The 17,131-nt window shown below is 39.8% G+C and overlaps 1 protein-coding gene across 1 annotated transcript in view; it reads left to right on the top strand.

Annotated features, from left to right (window-relative positions):
- Positions 1 to 810: 810 nt before the first annotated feature.
- The window catches only part of BEST3 (bestrophin 3), a 43,943-nt gene continuing 27,622 nt past the window's right edge, over positions 811 to 17,131 (top strand). Inside the window, exons 1-4 of the mRNA XM_012642034.1 lie at positions 811 to 1,028; positions 2,626 to 2,792; positions 6,647 to 6,741; positions 7,201 to 7,434. Of these exons, the coding sequence (XP_012497488.1) occupies positions 2,641 to 2,792; positions 6,647 to 6,741; positions 7,201 to 7,434 (481 nt within the window). The 5' untranslated portion in view covers positions 811 to 1,028; positions 2,626 to 2,640. The remainder of the gene's footprint in view (positions 1,029 to 2,625; positions 2,793 to 6,646; positions 6,742 to 7,200; positions 7,435 to 17,131) is intronic.

The raw sequence follows: 17,131 nt of genomic DNA, 5'->3' as shown, positions 1-17,131 counted from the left end.
ATGTATTCTCAATTTTAGAATAAGCATTTTTTCTATATCTTTCCCCAAAAAAACACACTTTTTTGGTAGTCATTTTCTTTAAGCTTAAGGTGCAATACTCGATGCACAAGTTACTTTAGAAGGTTGGAAAGGTCCCAGGAATTGGCCCTGAAATTATTTATTCCATTATTTAAAGAATGCTGATGAACTCACTCTTTTAAGAAGGAGTATATGCAGGCGTAATCAACCTAAGAGAAAACATTTTTAATAATTTAAATTTTTTCCTAGCTGACCATGGAAGGATAAGAAATGTAATGAATCAGTGCATTATCATTTTCCACTACACTAAGCCATCATATATCATAATTCCCTATGTTCTTCTAAAACACAAACGCACACCAAAAAAAACACACAAACACATGCTTGTTACTTTTAATTGAAGAGCATTCTCAATACCTCTCAAATGAACAGAAATCCTGTTTGTATTCTTGTCTGCTCCAGTTTATGGCTTTGTAAGAATTTATTCTTCATTTCAAACACAAAAAATCTGTCCTAATTCCCTTTTTTTTTTGGCTGGTGGAGCCTCCTCCTTGAACTTTTTAGAACTCTTTAGGGACAAATGGACTTTTCCTCCTTGATCCCAGGGTGGAGTCAGAATAAATCTAACAGACTTAAACGGCCCAACATCCTTCATGTCACTGTCGACTTCTCATTCAAAGAGGTACTTTGGACGGCAGGTGGAGTTATAATTATAGATTAGAAAAAAGCAGCATCAGCAGCTGTTGCTTCTGTTTGTTCCCGGCTATAACTGTCATCAGTGGGCAAACTGGCATAAACAGGCCTCCACAAATGGAAAAATATTTAACCCCTGTACTTGCCATGTTCTGGGTCCTCTCAGTAGCCAGAGAACAGAAAGAAAATCTGTCCGTGCACGAGCGAAGGGTGAAACCGAGAGTGCAGCACCGACCTGAAGGCACCTCTTCAGGGGGGAACCCGAAACTTGAAGATTCTCTTTCCTGTGGGAGACTCCAAACCCAATATATAGGTTAGTGCACAGAGTAAACCATTTTAATTCTGACCTCTACTCTATTAGATTTTAGTTGTCCTGAAAGAGTGAACTATTAAATGAAAGAAAGGAAAGTTATTTGAGGACTGTTATTTAAAACTACTATGCCCATGAGAACAAATTATGAAATGGGCTAAATTTGTTATGCTCCTCTCCCAATTTTGGCTGTATTCACATTAGACAAATAGACAAGGTAAAGATGGAAAAATGAAACCAGTTTTGTGGCATGAGTCCCATCCTTTTGTAATGTCACTTACTTATGCCGAAAGGCCCTGGTTTCTTTATTAAAATCAGTGATGTTGAAGGCTAACTTTGTGATTTTTTAAAAAAATGCTGTAATGTACCTCCAGAGTTTCATTTCCTTAGGGAAAATGGGCAAATTAGAATTGGATTGTTTTCCCAGTGCCAAATAAAGACAGTTTTCTTGTTTATGATAAAATGTGTGATGTAGGTTACTTTATGTAAGAAATCTGCTATAGCATTTATTTTTTGTGTCCAGCACAATTCTACCTAAAAGCTCCATGATTTCAGTCTATATAGCTATACAAGACTCTCACATCCTTTTGAAAAAACCAAAATTTCAAAGAAATCTCATTTTATCTGCCTAAGCTCCATGTTAGTCAGTAGTTGAGCAGAATTTTCAAACAAAGATTAGCTTCAGACCATCTATCTCAAAACCTGAATGGTTAATGTCTTGGTGAAAAGTGATGGAGTTCTCAAAAACTCACTGAAAAGGAGGCTCTGGGGCCTGGCGCACTTCCTAACCACATCCGTGAAACAGATCCCAGTAGAGAGAGTCTCAACTAATGACCTCATTTTGTTCAGCTCCAGACAGAAAGTGAACCATCCCTAAGCATATTATTCAAGACTTTTCATCAGAAAAGTGCATAAGAAAAGTGCACCTTTCTTATCACTGTGACCCAACTTTTTGGCGACCTTTTGAAGTACATAGTGTGCTAACTATGCACTCAGAGCTCCACCAGAGAGACACCAACATCCACCTAAACCACCAAAAGTAACCCATCAATTAAATTCCCACAGGGGCCTTGCTTCTTTCTAACAGTATCTCCTGATTTCTAAGAAAAGAGCCAAAACGACCCCTTAGGAAGTTTAAGAGTAAAATAAATACCTCTTTACATTCTTTGGCAAATAGAAACCCGAATAATAAGTTTGGCCACTGCTTTTGAAAGTGTCATTAATATAGCATATCAATACCCTAAATCTTCCATGGATTAAGAAAATATATGTAGGTGACCTTATAATATATCTCATATGACTCATTTATTCATTCAAATATTTATTGAACAATGGCCATATAATCTAAAAATAATACTTAGCAATTAAGGCAAGCTTCAGGTTTCTAATAGCACTCTTTCCAGAGACTCCTTTCCTCTTGTTTTCTGCTAAAAGGTCTAGCACTGAGATGATGGTTATCCAAAAGTTCCAAATTATACAAACTGAGAAAGACAAAAAAGGGATAGGGCTAACCGGTTGCTGGCTTGAGTTTCCTTTTATATACAGATCTACACCCTATCTTAAACAGTACTGTTTACTTGTGTTTTGTCTTCTTGCTCTTCTAGAAAAAACTACCCAAGATGACTGTCACTTACTCCAGTAAAGTAGCAAATGCGACTTTTTTTGGATTTCATAGGTTACTCTTCAAGTGGAGAGGCAGCATCTACAAACTACTGTACAGGGAATTTATTGTTTTTGCTGTTCTTTACACAGCAATAAGTTTGGTGTACAGGTACTTTCCTTTGCATGTCTTCTTAAACGGTCATGAAATATCGTGTAAGAATACAGTCTCAAAAATCTGAACCCTGTGGTTGCCATTGACTTATGTCACCTCCTCCTTTGCATGATCCTCTCTTTTGTCTTCTTCTCCTCAAGACAGGATATTTTAACCCACACCTAACCATTTTCAGGATGTTCAATAGATGCTAACTGTCAGTTTCAGGTGGCTCCCATTCCAGCCCCACATTAATTGATCATGATGAGGTTCAGCTGTGTTTCAGAAATGTTGCAACAGGCATAAATTGGAAGATGTATAATTAATTCCTGACTAGGGGATGGTTTTGAATGGGCAAAGTCGACAGACAAATAATTACGTGTGCTTCTCTCTACTATGTCATTCCCTGTTTGAATTTGTGATCTGACAGCTTGTACAACTACTACATATGTAATTAACATAGTTGTAAGTGGTATATGTCAGGCAACTCTCCTTCCTTCTGCCTGGAATGACAAGGTCATATCCAGGATGGTGCCTGCCACCCTTACCTGGACCTCAACTGAAGAAAAGGCCTGAAGACTAATTTATTTTCTTTTTTTTTTTGAGACAGAGTCTCGCTTTTGTTGCCCATGCTAGAGTGAGTGCCGTGGCGTCAGCCTAGCTCACAGCAACCTCAAACTCCTGGGCTCAAGTGATCCTCCTGCCTCAGCCTCCCCAGTAGCTGGGACTACAGGCATGCGCCACCATGCCCGGCTAATTTTTTCTATATATTTTTAGTTGTCCTAATTTCTTTGTATTTTTAGTAGAGACGGGGTCTCGCTCTTGCTCAGGCTGGTCTCGAACTCCTGAGCTCAAACGATCCGCCCGCCTCGGCCTCCCAGAGTGCTAGGATTACAGGCGTGAGCCACCGCGCCCCGCCCTATTTTCTTTATATCGTCTGAGTTCAAGGCATGTTATGTTCACAAAGGGAGGTGCTTATACTTTATAACATCGTGACATATGCCAGTCAGATTGACAGGAAATTTTAGCAATATCAAGTTCAAGAAAAACTTTTATGACTAAAAATTATAGTCAATAAAATTTTATCAGTATGATAAAAGGGAAGCTTTAGGAGTTTTTTTGATTAAAATTGAATGCAGGCCGGGCGTGGTGGCTCACGCCTGTAATCCTAGCTCTCTGGGAGGCCGAGGCGGGCGGATCATTTGAGCTCAGGAGTTCGAGACCAGCCTGAGCAAGAGCAAGACTCAGTCTCTACCAAAAAATGGAAAGAAATTAACTGGACAGCTAAAAATATATGTAGAAAAAATTAGCCGGGCATGGTGGCGCGTGCCTGTGGTCCCAGCTACTCAGGAGGCTGAGGCAGTAGGATTGCTTGAGCCCAGGAGTTTGAGGTTGCTGTGAGCTAGGATGACGCCACAGCACTCTAGCCCGGGGGAAAAAGAAAGACTCTGTCCCCAAAAAAAAAAAAAATTGAATGCATTTATGTCTTCTCTGGAGGAAATTTAAAACAGAAAAACTAAAGGTTTTTGAGGCTGTATTTTCACCTTTTCTGTGTACGTCGGTTTGTTATTTCTCTTCTGCATATGGATGAACGAATTTGTGTATCACTGCTCTCATCTACATTCTTCCTTGCAGCAACAGGACCCCATTTGGAAAAGAAGGATATTAACTTAACTGGCTGACAATTATCAAAAGTATAACAGGAAGAGCTAGTTTGCTATACATCAAAACTACCATTCCAAACAAGTGTATATATTGGCATACGTTTTGAGAAAATATTTTTAGAGGGAAAGTCTTATTAAAAACCTCTAATAATTTTTCAGATATGCCATGATATTATTTTTGACTATTTATGTGTCACTTAAGCCTTCAGAATATGAAATGGTGGAAGACATAGTGGTGTTTCATGATAATTATCTCATTAGTTTATTTTTACTAATGTGAGTTTATTGCTGCTACTGCTGCTTAGAATAGAATAGTCCTTTAGAACAGTTGCGATGTAGCCAGAAATGCTCCTTGAGGCCTCAACTTTTGCTCCAATATCATACTTATACCCCACAAAATTGTATGTATATATTTTTTCTGAAAACCAAAGTGTGCTTATATTTATAGCAATAATGATTAGTTCAAGTCATCCTTCATTTCTTAAAGCTCAACTGTAAAACTTGTTAAAATAGACCTTTATATCTTAATCAAAAGTATACCAAGAACTACAGGAAGAATTTGTCAAGGAAGTCAACATACGTTTGGAAAAATACAGACATGGTTTCATTCTCATGTCTACTAATGATCCTAAGTGGGTTTTTAAAATTAATCCTATTATAAGCAAATAATTATACTTAACAAAAATCATAAGGCAGAACCAGAATTCATTAATTTAATTACAGTTCTTTCTATTTTTGGAGGAATTTGAAAAATAATCTCTGTAGTATTTTCTAGCTATTAAAATTTATATGTGTCTATTAGCTATACATGTTTTCTTTGGCCAATTAATACCAAGCATTTTATTATTAACAAAGTATGAAGCCATATGTTAAGTGATTATATATAATATTATTTAATCTTTATAGCACCGCTGACATAAGATATTATTATCCCCATTTACAAATGAGAAAACTGAGGCTCAGAGAGATTTAAAAATATACTCAAAGTCTAAATCTGTAAGTAGCAGGCCTGAGATTAAAAAACTGACTTCCTCTGACCCTAAGGTTCATGCTTTTCACATTTAAATCCTCTTTGACCATTTCTATTTGAGTATCAGAAACCATTCTGGTTATAACTTCTCATCAGTATGATCCCAATAGGCCCATGCAACCCTTTGGTGCCTCTTTTGTCAGCTCTCCCTGACTTCTATTATTCAGACACCTCTTTCCAAAACTGGTACAGGAGCCCCAAACCCACCCTGTACTCCGTATACCTTCTTTGTCAGACCAGCTCCCAAAGGTACCAGCTCCCATCTGCAGTCTGATTAGTTACTCACCATTATCTCATTATCTGTCCACTTCCTGTCTCAAAGTTCTACTGACCCAAATGGACCTTTGCCGCCTGTTATAGCGGATCTCTTCTTGTGTGCCTTCCTCCTTTGGAACAGCTACACTCATTGATTTATGCACATTCATCTGTTTGGCTTTCCTTTCCATATTTTGATCATATTAACTGGTCTTAAAACATTTCTTCTGACTCTGAATCCCCTTCCTACAATGTATATCAATAATAATCTTGTTAAATGTACTTATGTTTAACAATACCAAAAAATGGGTTTGGGCAGGTTGGGTCTGATCTATAATATAAATTTTGAGACAGTGACTAAATTTGATAATAAAAGTTTTTACTTCTCATTGTTAAATCTGTTTTATTTTATATTTCAAATAATTCTGGGCTTTAAAATGAAGTTATAAGATCCCCTGAAGTATAACACATAGAATCAAGAATGTACTCAGTAGCATATTCAGGAGAAAGTAGGATCAAGATGTCAAAATCAGGGTTATTATTTAACAATTACTTAATAATGCTAATCCACACTTAATCAATACACTCTTTTTTAAGATGATGAATAACTGAAAAATAAACATATCTTGCTTCAAATCCAATGAATCAATCATAAAATTTTACAAATAAAAAGTTTTTAAAATAAAATGGTTAATAAATCCCACTATTTAATGGCCGATAACATTTGTGTACTAAAAACTTTAGTACTTTTAAGCAATTAAAAAGCTTCTGAGACACATCAGCCTAGGAAAAAGGAAAAAGTTATTGCTCCTTTAAAAATAAAGCAGATTATTTGTGCTTAATTGTTTGCACTTAATGTCACTTGCAAAGCAGGTGCAGAAGTATAATATCATAAAGGGCTGTGCATTTTATTTTTGCTCCAGATTGTTACTTACAGGAGCCCAAAAACGTTACTTTGAAAAATTATCAATTTACTGTGACAGATATGCTGAACAAATTCCAGTAACCTTTGTGCTTGGTAAGTATAGGTCACACGCAGAATGCAGCCACACAGCTGTCTCATTAGGATGGCACCGATGACTCTGCATGGGAGTGTTTCCAGGCTGAGAGGCATGCCTGAAAAGCCACCGCTTGCGATAGAACCAGAATCATCCATAAGGTTTGCCTTCAGGGCTGCTTTCGCTAAATTAACACCAAACACGTTTGAGGTAATAATCTGCTATTGGACAATTAAGCTTTTTCTTCACTAACCCTCCATTTTTGCAGTCAGTATTTGAGATCTAATACCCACTTACTGGGTGCTCTGGCATTGTCAGGCACAAATGGCATTTTTTCTGGAGGGCAAAATCATAAGGTATGGATAACAACATATTTTTATGCCCCAACGCCTATAAAGGCTAAAATTCTGCTAAAAGCATCAGTGTCACCGACGTGTCTGCTGTAAGATATTGCGTTATAATTTCTTGTTATTCCACAGGGTTTTATGTTACTCTGGTAGTGAACCGATGGTGGAACCAGTTTGTGAATCTGCCCTGGCCGGACAGGCTGATGTTCCTCATCTCCAGCAGTGTCCACGGAAGCGACGAGCACGGGCGCCTGCTCAGAAGGACGCTGATGCGCTACGTAAATCTCACCTCCCTGCTCATCTTCCGCTCGGTGAGCACCGCGGTGTACAAAAGGTTTCCAACGATGGACCACGTGGTTGAAGCAGGTACTGTGAATGGCTTTTCCTTCCATCGGCGCCTCTCAACCAAGATAGGGACCTCTAAAATTCCTTTGAAAATTGCTTATATTTATTCATTCACTCAAGAAACATTTATTGATTACCTACTATGTGCCAGAAACAGTCTTAAGAGGCAAAGAAGAATAAGACATGGTTCCTGTCCTCTAGAAGTTGACTTGGGTGGTGGGGGAGGGGGAGCAGGAGATAGTCACATTGCCTTAAGAAAATATAATAATTATCATTTTTATTAAAACAATCTGTTATATCATCTTACCGTTTTCCTGCACTTTATAGTTTATCTCCTTTTATAACTATTTCATTTGGACCCCAAGAAAACATGAAAAAGGGAGAAAATAGATTCAGAGAGGTTACAGCCTGCCCTGAATTGCACAGCTGATTAATGGAGCCAGAATTAAAGAGCCAGAATTAAAATTCAGTCTTGGAACTCCTAAATCAATACTTTCCCTAAAACATACTAGATTCTGGTAGGAACCAGCAACATCAGTTTTCACCTGGGCGCCCCTGAGAGGTGGTAGTAAAAGGCTGTTGTGGTGTGGATCTCTCGTCTCTCCTACGCCTCCAGGTAGGTGCAGTCATTCTGTGTGGGCTTCTGGATACCGTGTACTGAGCACAATCATGTCTGAAGGATGGTTCTCTTTGGTGTGTAAATATTTAGCAAAGAACCTGTTAAATCAGCCTTCCGTAAATCAGATAGTTGCGGGCACATATAGACGATATAAGAACCACGAGATGATTCTGCCTTTACACTGAGTACATTGAGTATATCGAGTCTCACATTAGGTTGCAGTATCTAGTCTACTTTTCTGGAATGTCCTTGAAAATAGATTTTTTAAGGATAATATTTTTTCTTTGGTTTTGGAGCTTTTATTGGCTTTTTCGTTTTTGTTTTGAATTCTTAGATGGGCAATATAGATAGTGATTGTCAAAGTCAAAATAAAAATGTAGACATGAATCTCTAAATGTAATGTTTTATTTGGGAAGAAAGAATTGCAACTTGGGACCTACACTCACAATGGATGGTCTTCAGTATATTCGAAGAACAAAGGGAAGGTTGGCAGTTTTATTAAAAAGAGAAATGTTACGTATTGCTGTTTGAGAAAGTTCATTGGCACTAGTATGGTTCTGGGGAGTGGGCAAGTTTTGACTGGTGGGAGATGGCAGTGGGTAAAGTTACTCTTAGAGTCGCAGCAGGTCCTTGCCGGAACTGTTAGATAAAACTGATTTCAGGTATGGCAGGTAGTTTCCGCAGCCAGGCTCGCAGTGAATTACATTCTTGGAGCAACATTATGTGTCCTGAGTGCTTTTTCCCACTGGATTCTCGACTACATTTTATTTGTATGTAATGAGAATGGCCCAATTCGTATGATCAATTTTCACAATGACTAAGAGCACAGAGCAAGGGTTTGAATCCTTACTCTACCACTTACCAGCTACATGACTTTGTCTGAGTTAGTTAATCTTTGTGTGACTCAGTTTCCTCATCCATAAAATTGGCTTATAGTAACTTACAGTAATGCCTACCTCATATATCTCATAGGGTTTTTTATGAGGAATAATAAGTTAATATTTTCAAAGTGTTTAGAGCATTTCTGGCATATGATAAGTGCTACATGATTTCTTACTATTATAATGAAATCATCTGGAGCAACGTAACAGCACTTTGGTCACTTTAGAAGACTCATGGTTGGTTGATAGAACATCAAGTAGGTCTTCTTGACCTATTTTGACAAGATTGTAAAAGCCAAGGTGGAAATAAGGAAGGAGGGCTATAGATGATGTTGTCCGGGATACAGAGTGAGTTGTGAGAAAGTAATGAGGTACAAGGAGTTGGCTACGGATTCAGGTGGAGGATCCGACTGGCCTGGCAAATGCACAGGTGTATTATTGTATAAAACCAGTAGGAACTTAAAAAAACAATTAGCTGCCAGTCCTCCAAATGCAAAAGTAGAATACTGCTTCAGAATGACCACGTTTGAAAATGCTTCTTGACAACTTAATTTTCTTATGCTAATGTCTACAGGATCAAATGCAGTAAGAATTACCACCTCTGAAGAAAGACTTAAAAACAAACAAGAAAGCTTTGGCCCATTCCAAATTGATGAGGTAAAGTTTACTTGGATAACAGAGGTGATATTTCTCTAGTTCTGACGCACCCTTGGAAGGAAGAGAGTGCATTCTGACAGGAATCAGATGCCAGGCCCAATCCTCAAAGCAAATCATATCTTCTCAGCGTCACCTTCATATTAAAAGCACTTCGGGAAGAAGCCAGGTTGGCTGGTGACGGACGGGCCTTTGGGGCCTCTGGTCAGACTCGCGCTTAGAGGTCAGACTAGCGCTTGAAAGTCAGACTCATGCTCAGGTTGACCAGCAAGTAGATGTGAGGAGGCAAATAAGGAGAATGATGGGATTCCATTTCCTTTGGGTGTATTTTTCAGAATTCCAAGTTCTACTGTTTGTCAAGCTTGTACAAATGTCTGTCATGTACTTGCATCCGACTTTTTCCCTTTTGAAGGCATCTGAAGTATTGGAATATTTCTCTCCCCAACCATCAACTCCCCTACCATTCCGAGGGAATCTTCAGAGTCATTCGCTCTCTGATGTGCATTTAAACTAGTGTTTCTCTAGATGTGACCTGCAGACCCACTGGATTTGTGCTCCTATGAGAATCTAATGCTGCCGCTGATCTGACAGGAGGCAGAGCTTATGCGGTGATGGGAGTGATGGGGAGCAGCTGTAAATACAGACAAGCTTTGCTCAAAGCTTTGCTTGCTGGCCTGCCACGTACCTCCTGCTGTGTGGCCCAGTTCCTAACAGGCCACAGACGGTACCGGTCTGTAGCTCGGGGGTTGGGCACCACAGGTCTAGGGAATTTGAATTAGACTTGCTTGGACTTGAGCATCATTCTGACTTAATTTTTGGTTGGTGTGTTTGGAGTGACTGAAGGAGGGAGAGAACTGAGGGAGATACGATGAGGCTAACGCCTTTCCAAGCGTCCCATGAGACCGACACTGGTTATCTTCAGTTAAAAGTCCCCAATTGCTCTTGTGAACTCCTAAGTGTTTTTCCCAAAGGCAGGAAAAGGATAGTGGGCACAGCTCGTGCCCACAGGAATATAAGGTTTGTGTTAGGCACAGGGCAAAGGTTCTAAGCCACTATCCTCTCAGGTCAGAGAAACACTTCAGAGGCCCATTCTTCCTAGCTGCCGCGTGGCCAGCACCCTCTGTCACGGCAGCGCTGAGTCACCGAACTTCCTGCTCCTGTCCCCAGTGGAGAGCGCTGACTCAGAGTCTGCACGAGTCTGCTTCCAAGTTCTCCTAACTGGGCACATGTCTCCGCCACTCCCTGACTGTCCTTGGCCTGTGCCAGGGTTTCTGGGAAGAACAGGAAGCTCAGGGATGGCGGAAAACGTCTGGCAGATCCGCTGGGTCCAGAGCCAGGGCACCTGCTCCTGCCTGAGGGCAGTGAGAACTGATGAGTAAAGCACTGGGGGACAGCCCCAAAGGGCTGGGGACAAAAGAAGGAGGCAATGCCAAGGGCACAAAAGGCCTTCTTGTCAGTTGAATCCCTTATGTTAAATCGCCTGCAAGGAAAAGTACATGTTCTCAAACTTCAGCGTGCATTAAATATCGCTAAAATCAATATTGCTAAAAATTCGGATCCCAAGATACCACCCCCAAAGATTCTGATTCAGTAGGTCTGGAGCAGGGTCCAGGAATCAGTGTATTTAACATAATCCTGGAGACGCTGAGGCAGGTGGGCTTTAAGGCAATAGGAGTTTCCCTGTAATTCCTTTTTGCTTTTGTTTTAGGGAGGGTTCAGGGCTGGCCAGAAGGAAATCAGTGAGAGGGCTGAGGGCGTGAAGACCAGCACCTCCTTTCTGAAGCAACTGATAATTCTTTGACTGGAGCTGGACAAGCTAGGTCACTTACCTGGCCATCCCTGAATGTCTCTTGCTTTTAAGTTGGACAATCAAGTTACATTATTCTGGGAAATAAAAAGACCAAAACGCATGCTGCCAAGGAAATACATATGATTGATGTTACAGATTGGATTTCTCAAAAATAAAAAGCTTTTTATTTCTGCTCATACGAAAATAGAAATACAACCATCGAATTCAGAATAATGTCTGTTATGCTGAAAAGTTCCTGAACTGGTCTGTTATCAGTTATTTACCGGAGGGTCTGCAATATAGTCTCTGTTATTTTGCTTATTGGGTACAAACCTGTCCTGGAAAGTGCTAGTCATTTCGATCACCTGCCCTGGAAGATGTCACTCATTCCAAGTCAAGGCAGGAGCACAATTCCAGATCTTTTCTGATTCGAGAAATGACCTTAGATGAGTGCTTACATTATGGTTTCAGACTGAATCAAAACATCTTATCTAGTGTGTCACAGACATCAGGAGAAGAAAATAGTTCTCTTCTCACCAGAAGCACAAAAATAGGTAATAGTAAATTATATACATTCCTCTAAAAGAAACATTACCAAACTGATGCTAGATGTAGCATTCCTTTGCTTATTCTACAGATGTACTGTGTGCACACCGTGCGCCAGGCACTGTGCTGGACACTGGGAATACAGCTAGATGCAAGAACAGGTGTGGTCCGTGTCCTCAAGGATCAGTAAAATTTACACAAATCTTTTCTTGCATTAATCATTGTCAGAGACAAGCACAAATATATTAATATGTACAGTTAAATTTCACATCTCTGGATTGCATTTCTCTCTCTCTAAAGTAGATAACTTCTATGTTTGGTAATTCATAAGAGTGGTTAGAAGACAGTAAACTGAGGAAGAGGTGCCCTTTAATTTTCTTAAAGCTTTGGAATCTTAACAGGAAGGTTCTTGGGCTTCTATGACTAGAGAAGCTCCGTTGGAATTCTTAGTGGCACTTAAGGCTATCAGACATTAATGCAGCTAAGCAAGCCCCCAATTGTCGAAAGAATGTTGAGATAAAAATTTTAACTTTAGATTCATTTGCTGTAAGGCTAGCCCCATTTGAGTTTCTGGCATACATAGATCATTTAACCTGTGATGTTTCCTATGTAAAATCAAATGAATTTTGTAGAACATTTTAGTAACATTCATAAAATCAATTGAATTTTGTCTAACATTTCTGTCATAGGTATGCTTTTGTTTTTCCTGATGTATTCTGTGGCCTTGGGGCGTCCTAGTCTCTGAAATCTCCTACCGCCCTGTGTTACAAAAGAGAGGACCAAGGGGACGGTGGTATTCACGACTGTGCCAGTCTTCCCTCTGTTGGCTGAACTTTTAGAGGCTGAGTCAGTCACCCCTATATTCTCACATGATGAGCCCGGAACAGACAGAATGTCATCCTGTGAGTGAAACTTGACTCACCTATGCACACTTGCTGTACACAGGAAAGAAAGTGCATGGCAGAACTAGCCCTCCTTGAATTGACACCATGGACTGGCCAGCTCAGTTGGTCACTGTTTGAAGGATCCCCCACAGTTCTGTTTTAGGAGTTAAAGAAAGACTATTCCCTCAATGTTTCTTAAAGTATGATTGTAGACCACAGTCATTGAATTATCAAGGGTGTTTATTTAAATTGCAGGTTCCTAGGCAGCCTAGAGAATCTCTGGGGCTCAGGACCTAGGAACCCACATTTTAAACAAGCTTCCCAGAAGCACTTGGAATGCTGAAATGACCAGCACTAGGGCACTGTTCCTAAATGTCTCTGCAAGTTGGAATCACTGGGATCTTTTTTAAATGCTGACATCTGGCTCCTATCCTCAGACATTAGGATTAAATAGGTATGCGGTACAACCTGGGCATCAGGAGTTTCTGAAACTTCCCAGATCACTCTAATGTACAACAAAGTTTAGGAACCATCACACTAGGGCATATCAATTAATTCATCCAGTTTTATCTGCATATTGCCTCAGATCTATTCACCCAGGACAAATGAAATTCTGGACCACCTGTGCAGATGAGAATTCAAGAGCACTGATTTTGTGTACATCATTTCTTGTGTGTCATTAAGCAGAAAACAGTGAACTACCAAATGGGATACTAATTTAGGGACAAGGATATGGCTGATTAGAGATTTTCTCATAGCAATAAAATAGAGAAGTATCTCTGTCTTCATTCCTCATTGCTACCCTAGAAACTGATTTTACTGCACCACAGCCTATTTCAGCCTTTTCAGACTGTGGGTTGTAACATTATTGGGTTCTTAAATCATTTCAATGGCTTGTAACCAGCATTTGTAATGGAATGGAATAGAATAGAAACTGTCAGAGAGCACATCATGAAGAAAGGCCAATAATTGTTTTGTGAACTACATGTATCTTCCTGTGGTTCATGGTAAAGAACGTTTGATGTACTGCCCTACACAATATTGTCACAATGGGACTTCGTCCCTTTCTCAATCTCATTTTGCCTCCCTTGATTTTCCCGGTTGGCCAAGATTTCTAAATCTCTTCCACTGAATTTAAAGGACAGCTATAACTGAAGCTGGTGTCTTCACTCCATTCATTTGGAAAACACAGAGATAAAAATGTGCCAGGCACCTTGCACTCTTCCTGAAAAAGTCATCCCTCTGAGGACTCTGATGCTGAATGCACAACTTTCTCTTTCAGCAAGACTGGCATCAAACACATTCTGCCTGCAAATTTTGAGATGCAGAGCTTTTAGTTCTTTTGCTAATAGAGCCTCATTTGAATACTGTATGTTAAAGGCAAAAGACATCTGCCTCAGCTTCAATCAAGGAAAAATAGACCAACTATACAGCAGGCAAAGGCTATGATGACTGGAATCTTGTTTATCAATGGATTTAATTAATCCTTTGGCTTGAGGGCAGCAAAATTTTGTCTTAAAGTAGCAGATCCTATTTCATCAAACCACAGCTCAAGTTGCAAGTAAAGGCAAACATGAATCTGTATCTCTCAATATGGATATTTTACTCTGATTAAAAACATGAAGGAGGGTTTTTTGGGATAAGCAATATGAAAATTGCTGAGCAGAGCTGAGGGAAAAGAGATGGAAAAGAGATAGTAAGAGAAACTCCAGGCAGATGTAATGGCAGGATATAATAGCCATGCCCGGAGTGTCGATGGAGCTTGAAGGAGCATGGCATGGAGACAGACATGTGAAGGAGACAGGGTGGTGGGAGGACCAGCCAACTGAGCATGTTGCCAAACTGGAGCGATTCAATAACTGTGTAATTAACACAGCCTTGGAGATGAGGAAAATGATATTCTCAAAAGATCATCGGTCACTGGTTAAAATGGCTTGAAGAGCGGATGAGAGTAACATTCCATTTCATAACATATACTCTTTGAATGGATTTGGCCAACAGTCTAGAGATTTTCTTTCAATTGACCAACAACTTGATTTCCAAAGATGGGGGTCACTTTGGATAAGATGTGTGACCCTGCAGGGAGTAACGAAAATAATTCTGCCTGGGCACTCTTGGAGGATACATTAATGTCTGATTGATTTATCATTCATCTTCTCAGCACCTAGCAAAGTACTTGATAAATTTGGGCTGAAAACTTAAAATTACCAGCTTTCCTCACTCTATGTGTCCCCTTCCAATCAATAGATGTCCTACATGGAGGGAAGAGCCTAACTCTTGCTTTAGTATTTACACTAAATAAACCCTCACTCTGCATATTTGCTTTCTGCTTAGAAGCCAAGAAAAGACTTGCTAGCACAATTTGATCCATACTCCTGAATAAAAAATCAGCAAAGGCTGGGCGCGGTGGCTCACACCTGTAATCCTAGCACTCTGGGAGGCCGAGGCAGGAGGATTGCTTGAGCTCAGGAGTTCGAGACCAGCCTGAGCAAGAGCGAGGCCCCGTCTCTACTAAAAATAGAAAGAAATTAGCCAAACAACTAAAAATAGAAAAAATTAGCTGGGCATGGTGGCATGTGCCTGTAGTCCCAGCTACCTGGGAGGCTGAGACAGGAGGATCGCTTGAGCCCAGGAGTTTGAGGTTTCTGTGAGCTAGGCTGATGCCACAGCACTCTAGCCCGGGCAACACAGTGAGATTCTGTCTCAAAAAAAAAAAAAGAAAGAAAAAAATCAGCAAAGACAAAGTTATTCTTTGGTCAAACGACAAAGATTGCAGCCAGTATATAAGTGGGGTTATTTTTGAAAATCGCACCATAGATCTCAAGAATATAACTGTTAGACGATTGATATGGAATATGTGAGAATAGGCTGCAGCAAGTCTTTAAGCATAAAGCCAAGATAGGTCAAGTTTATCTATTAACTTCTTGTAATAAGATTTAATCATGCTCTGCCAGTCTTTTTTTTAAAAAAACCAGACTATCTGGATCATGCAATAATTTTGAGATGCACTGAGAAATAAGAAGAGAATTATCAGGCTCATACTTATTTTTTACCTCCACAGAGAGTAGCATTCTCCAGTCATGGGCAGAACCCTTCTAAGCTAGTATAAATAACCTGAGTGTTATCTGTAACTAGACTCCTGTTGATAAATATTGGTTTTGTAGTCATTACTTTATTTATTTCAAATCCTCAATAAACAGAATCTTCATTCAGTGGAACAGTGATTTGCAAACACTGCTATATGTCAGAATTTTCTGCAGAGCTTGGTAAACATGCAACTGCCTGGATCCAATTCTATTAAATCACCCAGGAAGATTTTTTAAAATGCTGATGCCTGACCTCATCCCAGACCAATTGGATCAGAATTTTCCAAGGATAAGACCCAGGTATTGAGGCCAGGCGCGGTGGCTCACACCTGTAATCCTAGCACTCTGGAAGGCTGAGGCGGGCCGTTTGAGCTCAGGGGTTCAAGACCAACCTGAGCAAGAGTAAGACCCCGTCTCTACTAAAAATAGAAAGAAACTGGCCAAACAACTAAAAATAGAAAAAATTAGCTGGGCATGGTGGCACGTGCCTGTAGTCCCATCTACCTGGGAGGGTGAGGCACGAGGATCTCTTGAGCCTAGGGGTTTGAGGTTGCTGTGAGCTAAGCTGACACCACGGCACTCTAGCCCAAGCAAGAGAGTGAGACTCTGTCTCAAAAAAAAAAAAGACCCAGGTATTGGTATTTTCTAAAAGTACCCATGTGAGAGTCTTAGGTATAGACTTGGGTTGAGAACTTCTGCCCTATTGATTCTGATTTAGTAGGTCAGAGTGGGGCCAGGCCTCTTCATGTTGAATAGGTGTCACAAGTGATTCAGTCCCATGGTCTCTGGACCTTATTCTTAAGAACAGTGGCCTAGGTCAAGTCAAAGATTGAGGTAACTCCAAAGCTCTATGAACCAATGACTTTCGAAATGGTCACATCTCACTTTTCCTTTGACATCTTTTCTATTATAACAACATCTCTTAAATAAAATTCGGTCTACACGGTAAGGAGGGAGAATTACTTTCAACAGGACAATCAGATTTGTGAACTGATTACACACAGTTAGAGATATAAAATGTGTTACATTAGGGCAAAAGTTGATTTTCATCTGAATGTTTTATCAGAATTTCATAAGCTAATAGCTGCATTTCTAAGAGAAAACTAACTCAAAATTAATATCTAACAAAAATCAGTTTTAGAAATAAGCTTTAATTCAGAAAACATTATTTATATTAAATCATAATTACAATTTAAAAGCTATTTAAAATAAAGAGCCAAAGGGGTAGGTGCAAGGAGAGTCATTGCAGCATTATTTTT

The sequence above is a fragment of the Propithecus coquereli genome, unplaced genomic scaffold (assembly GCF_000956105.1).
Source record: "Propithecus coquereli isolate 6110/MARCELLA unplaced genomic scaffold, Pcoq_1.0 Scaffold172, whole genome shotgun sequence".
In the NCBI taxonomy this organism is placed as follows: domain Eukaryota; kingdom Metazoa; phylum Chordata; class Mammalia; order Primates; family Indriidae; genus Propithecus; species Propithecus coquereli.
Note: the sequence above shows the minus strand (reverse complement) of the source record. Positions and strands in the feature narration are given on the sequence as shown.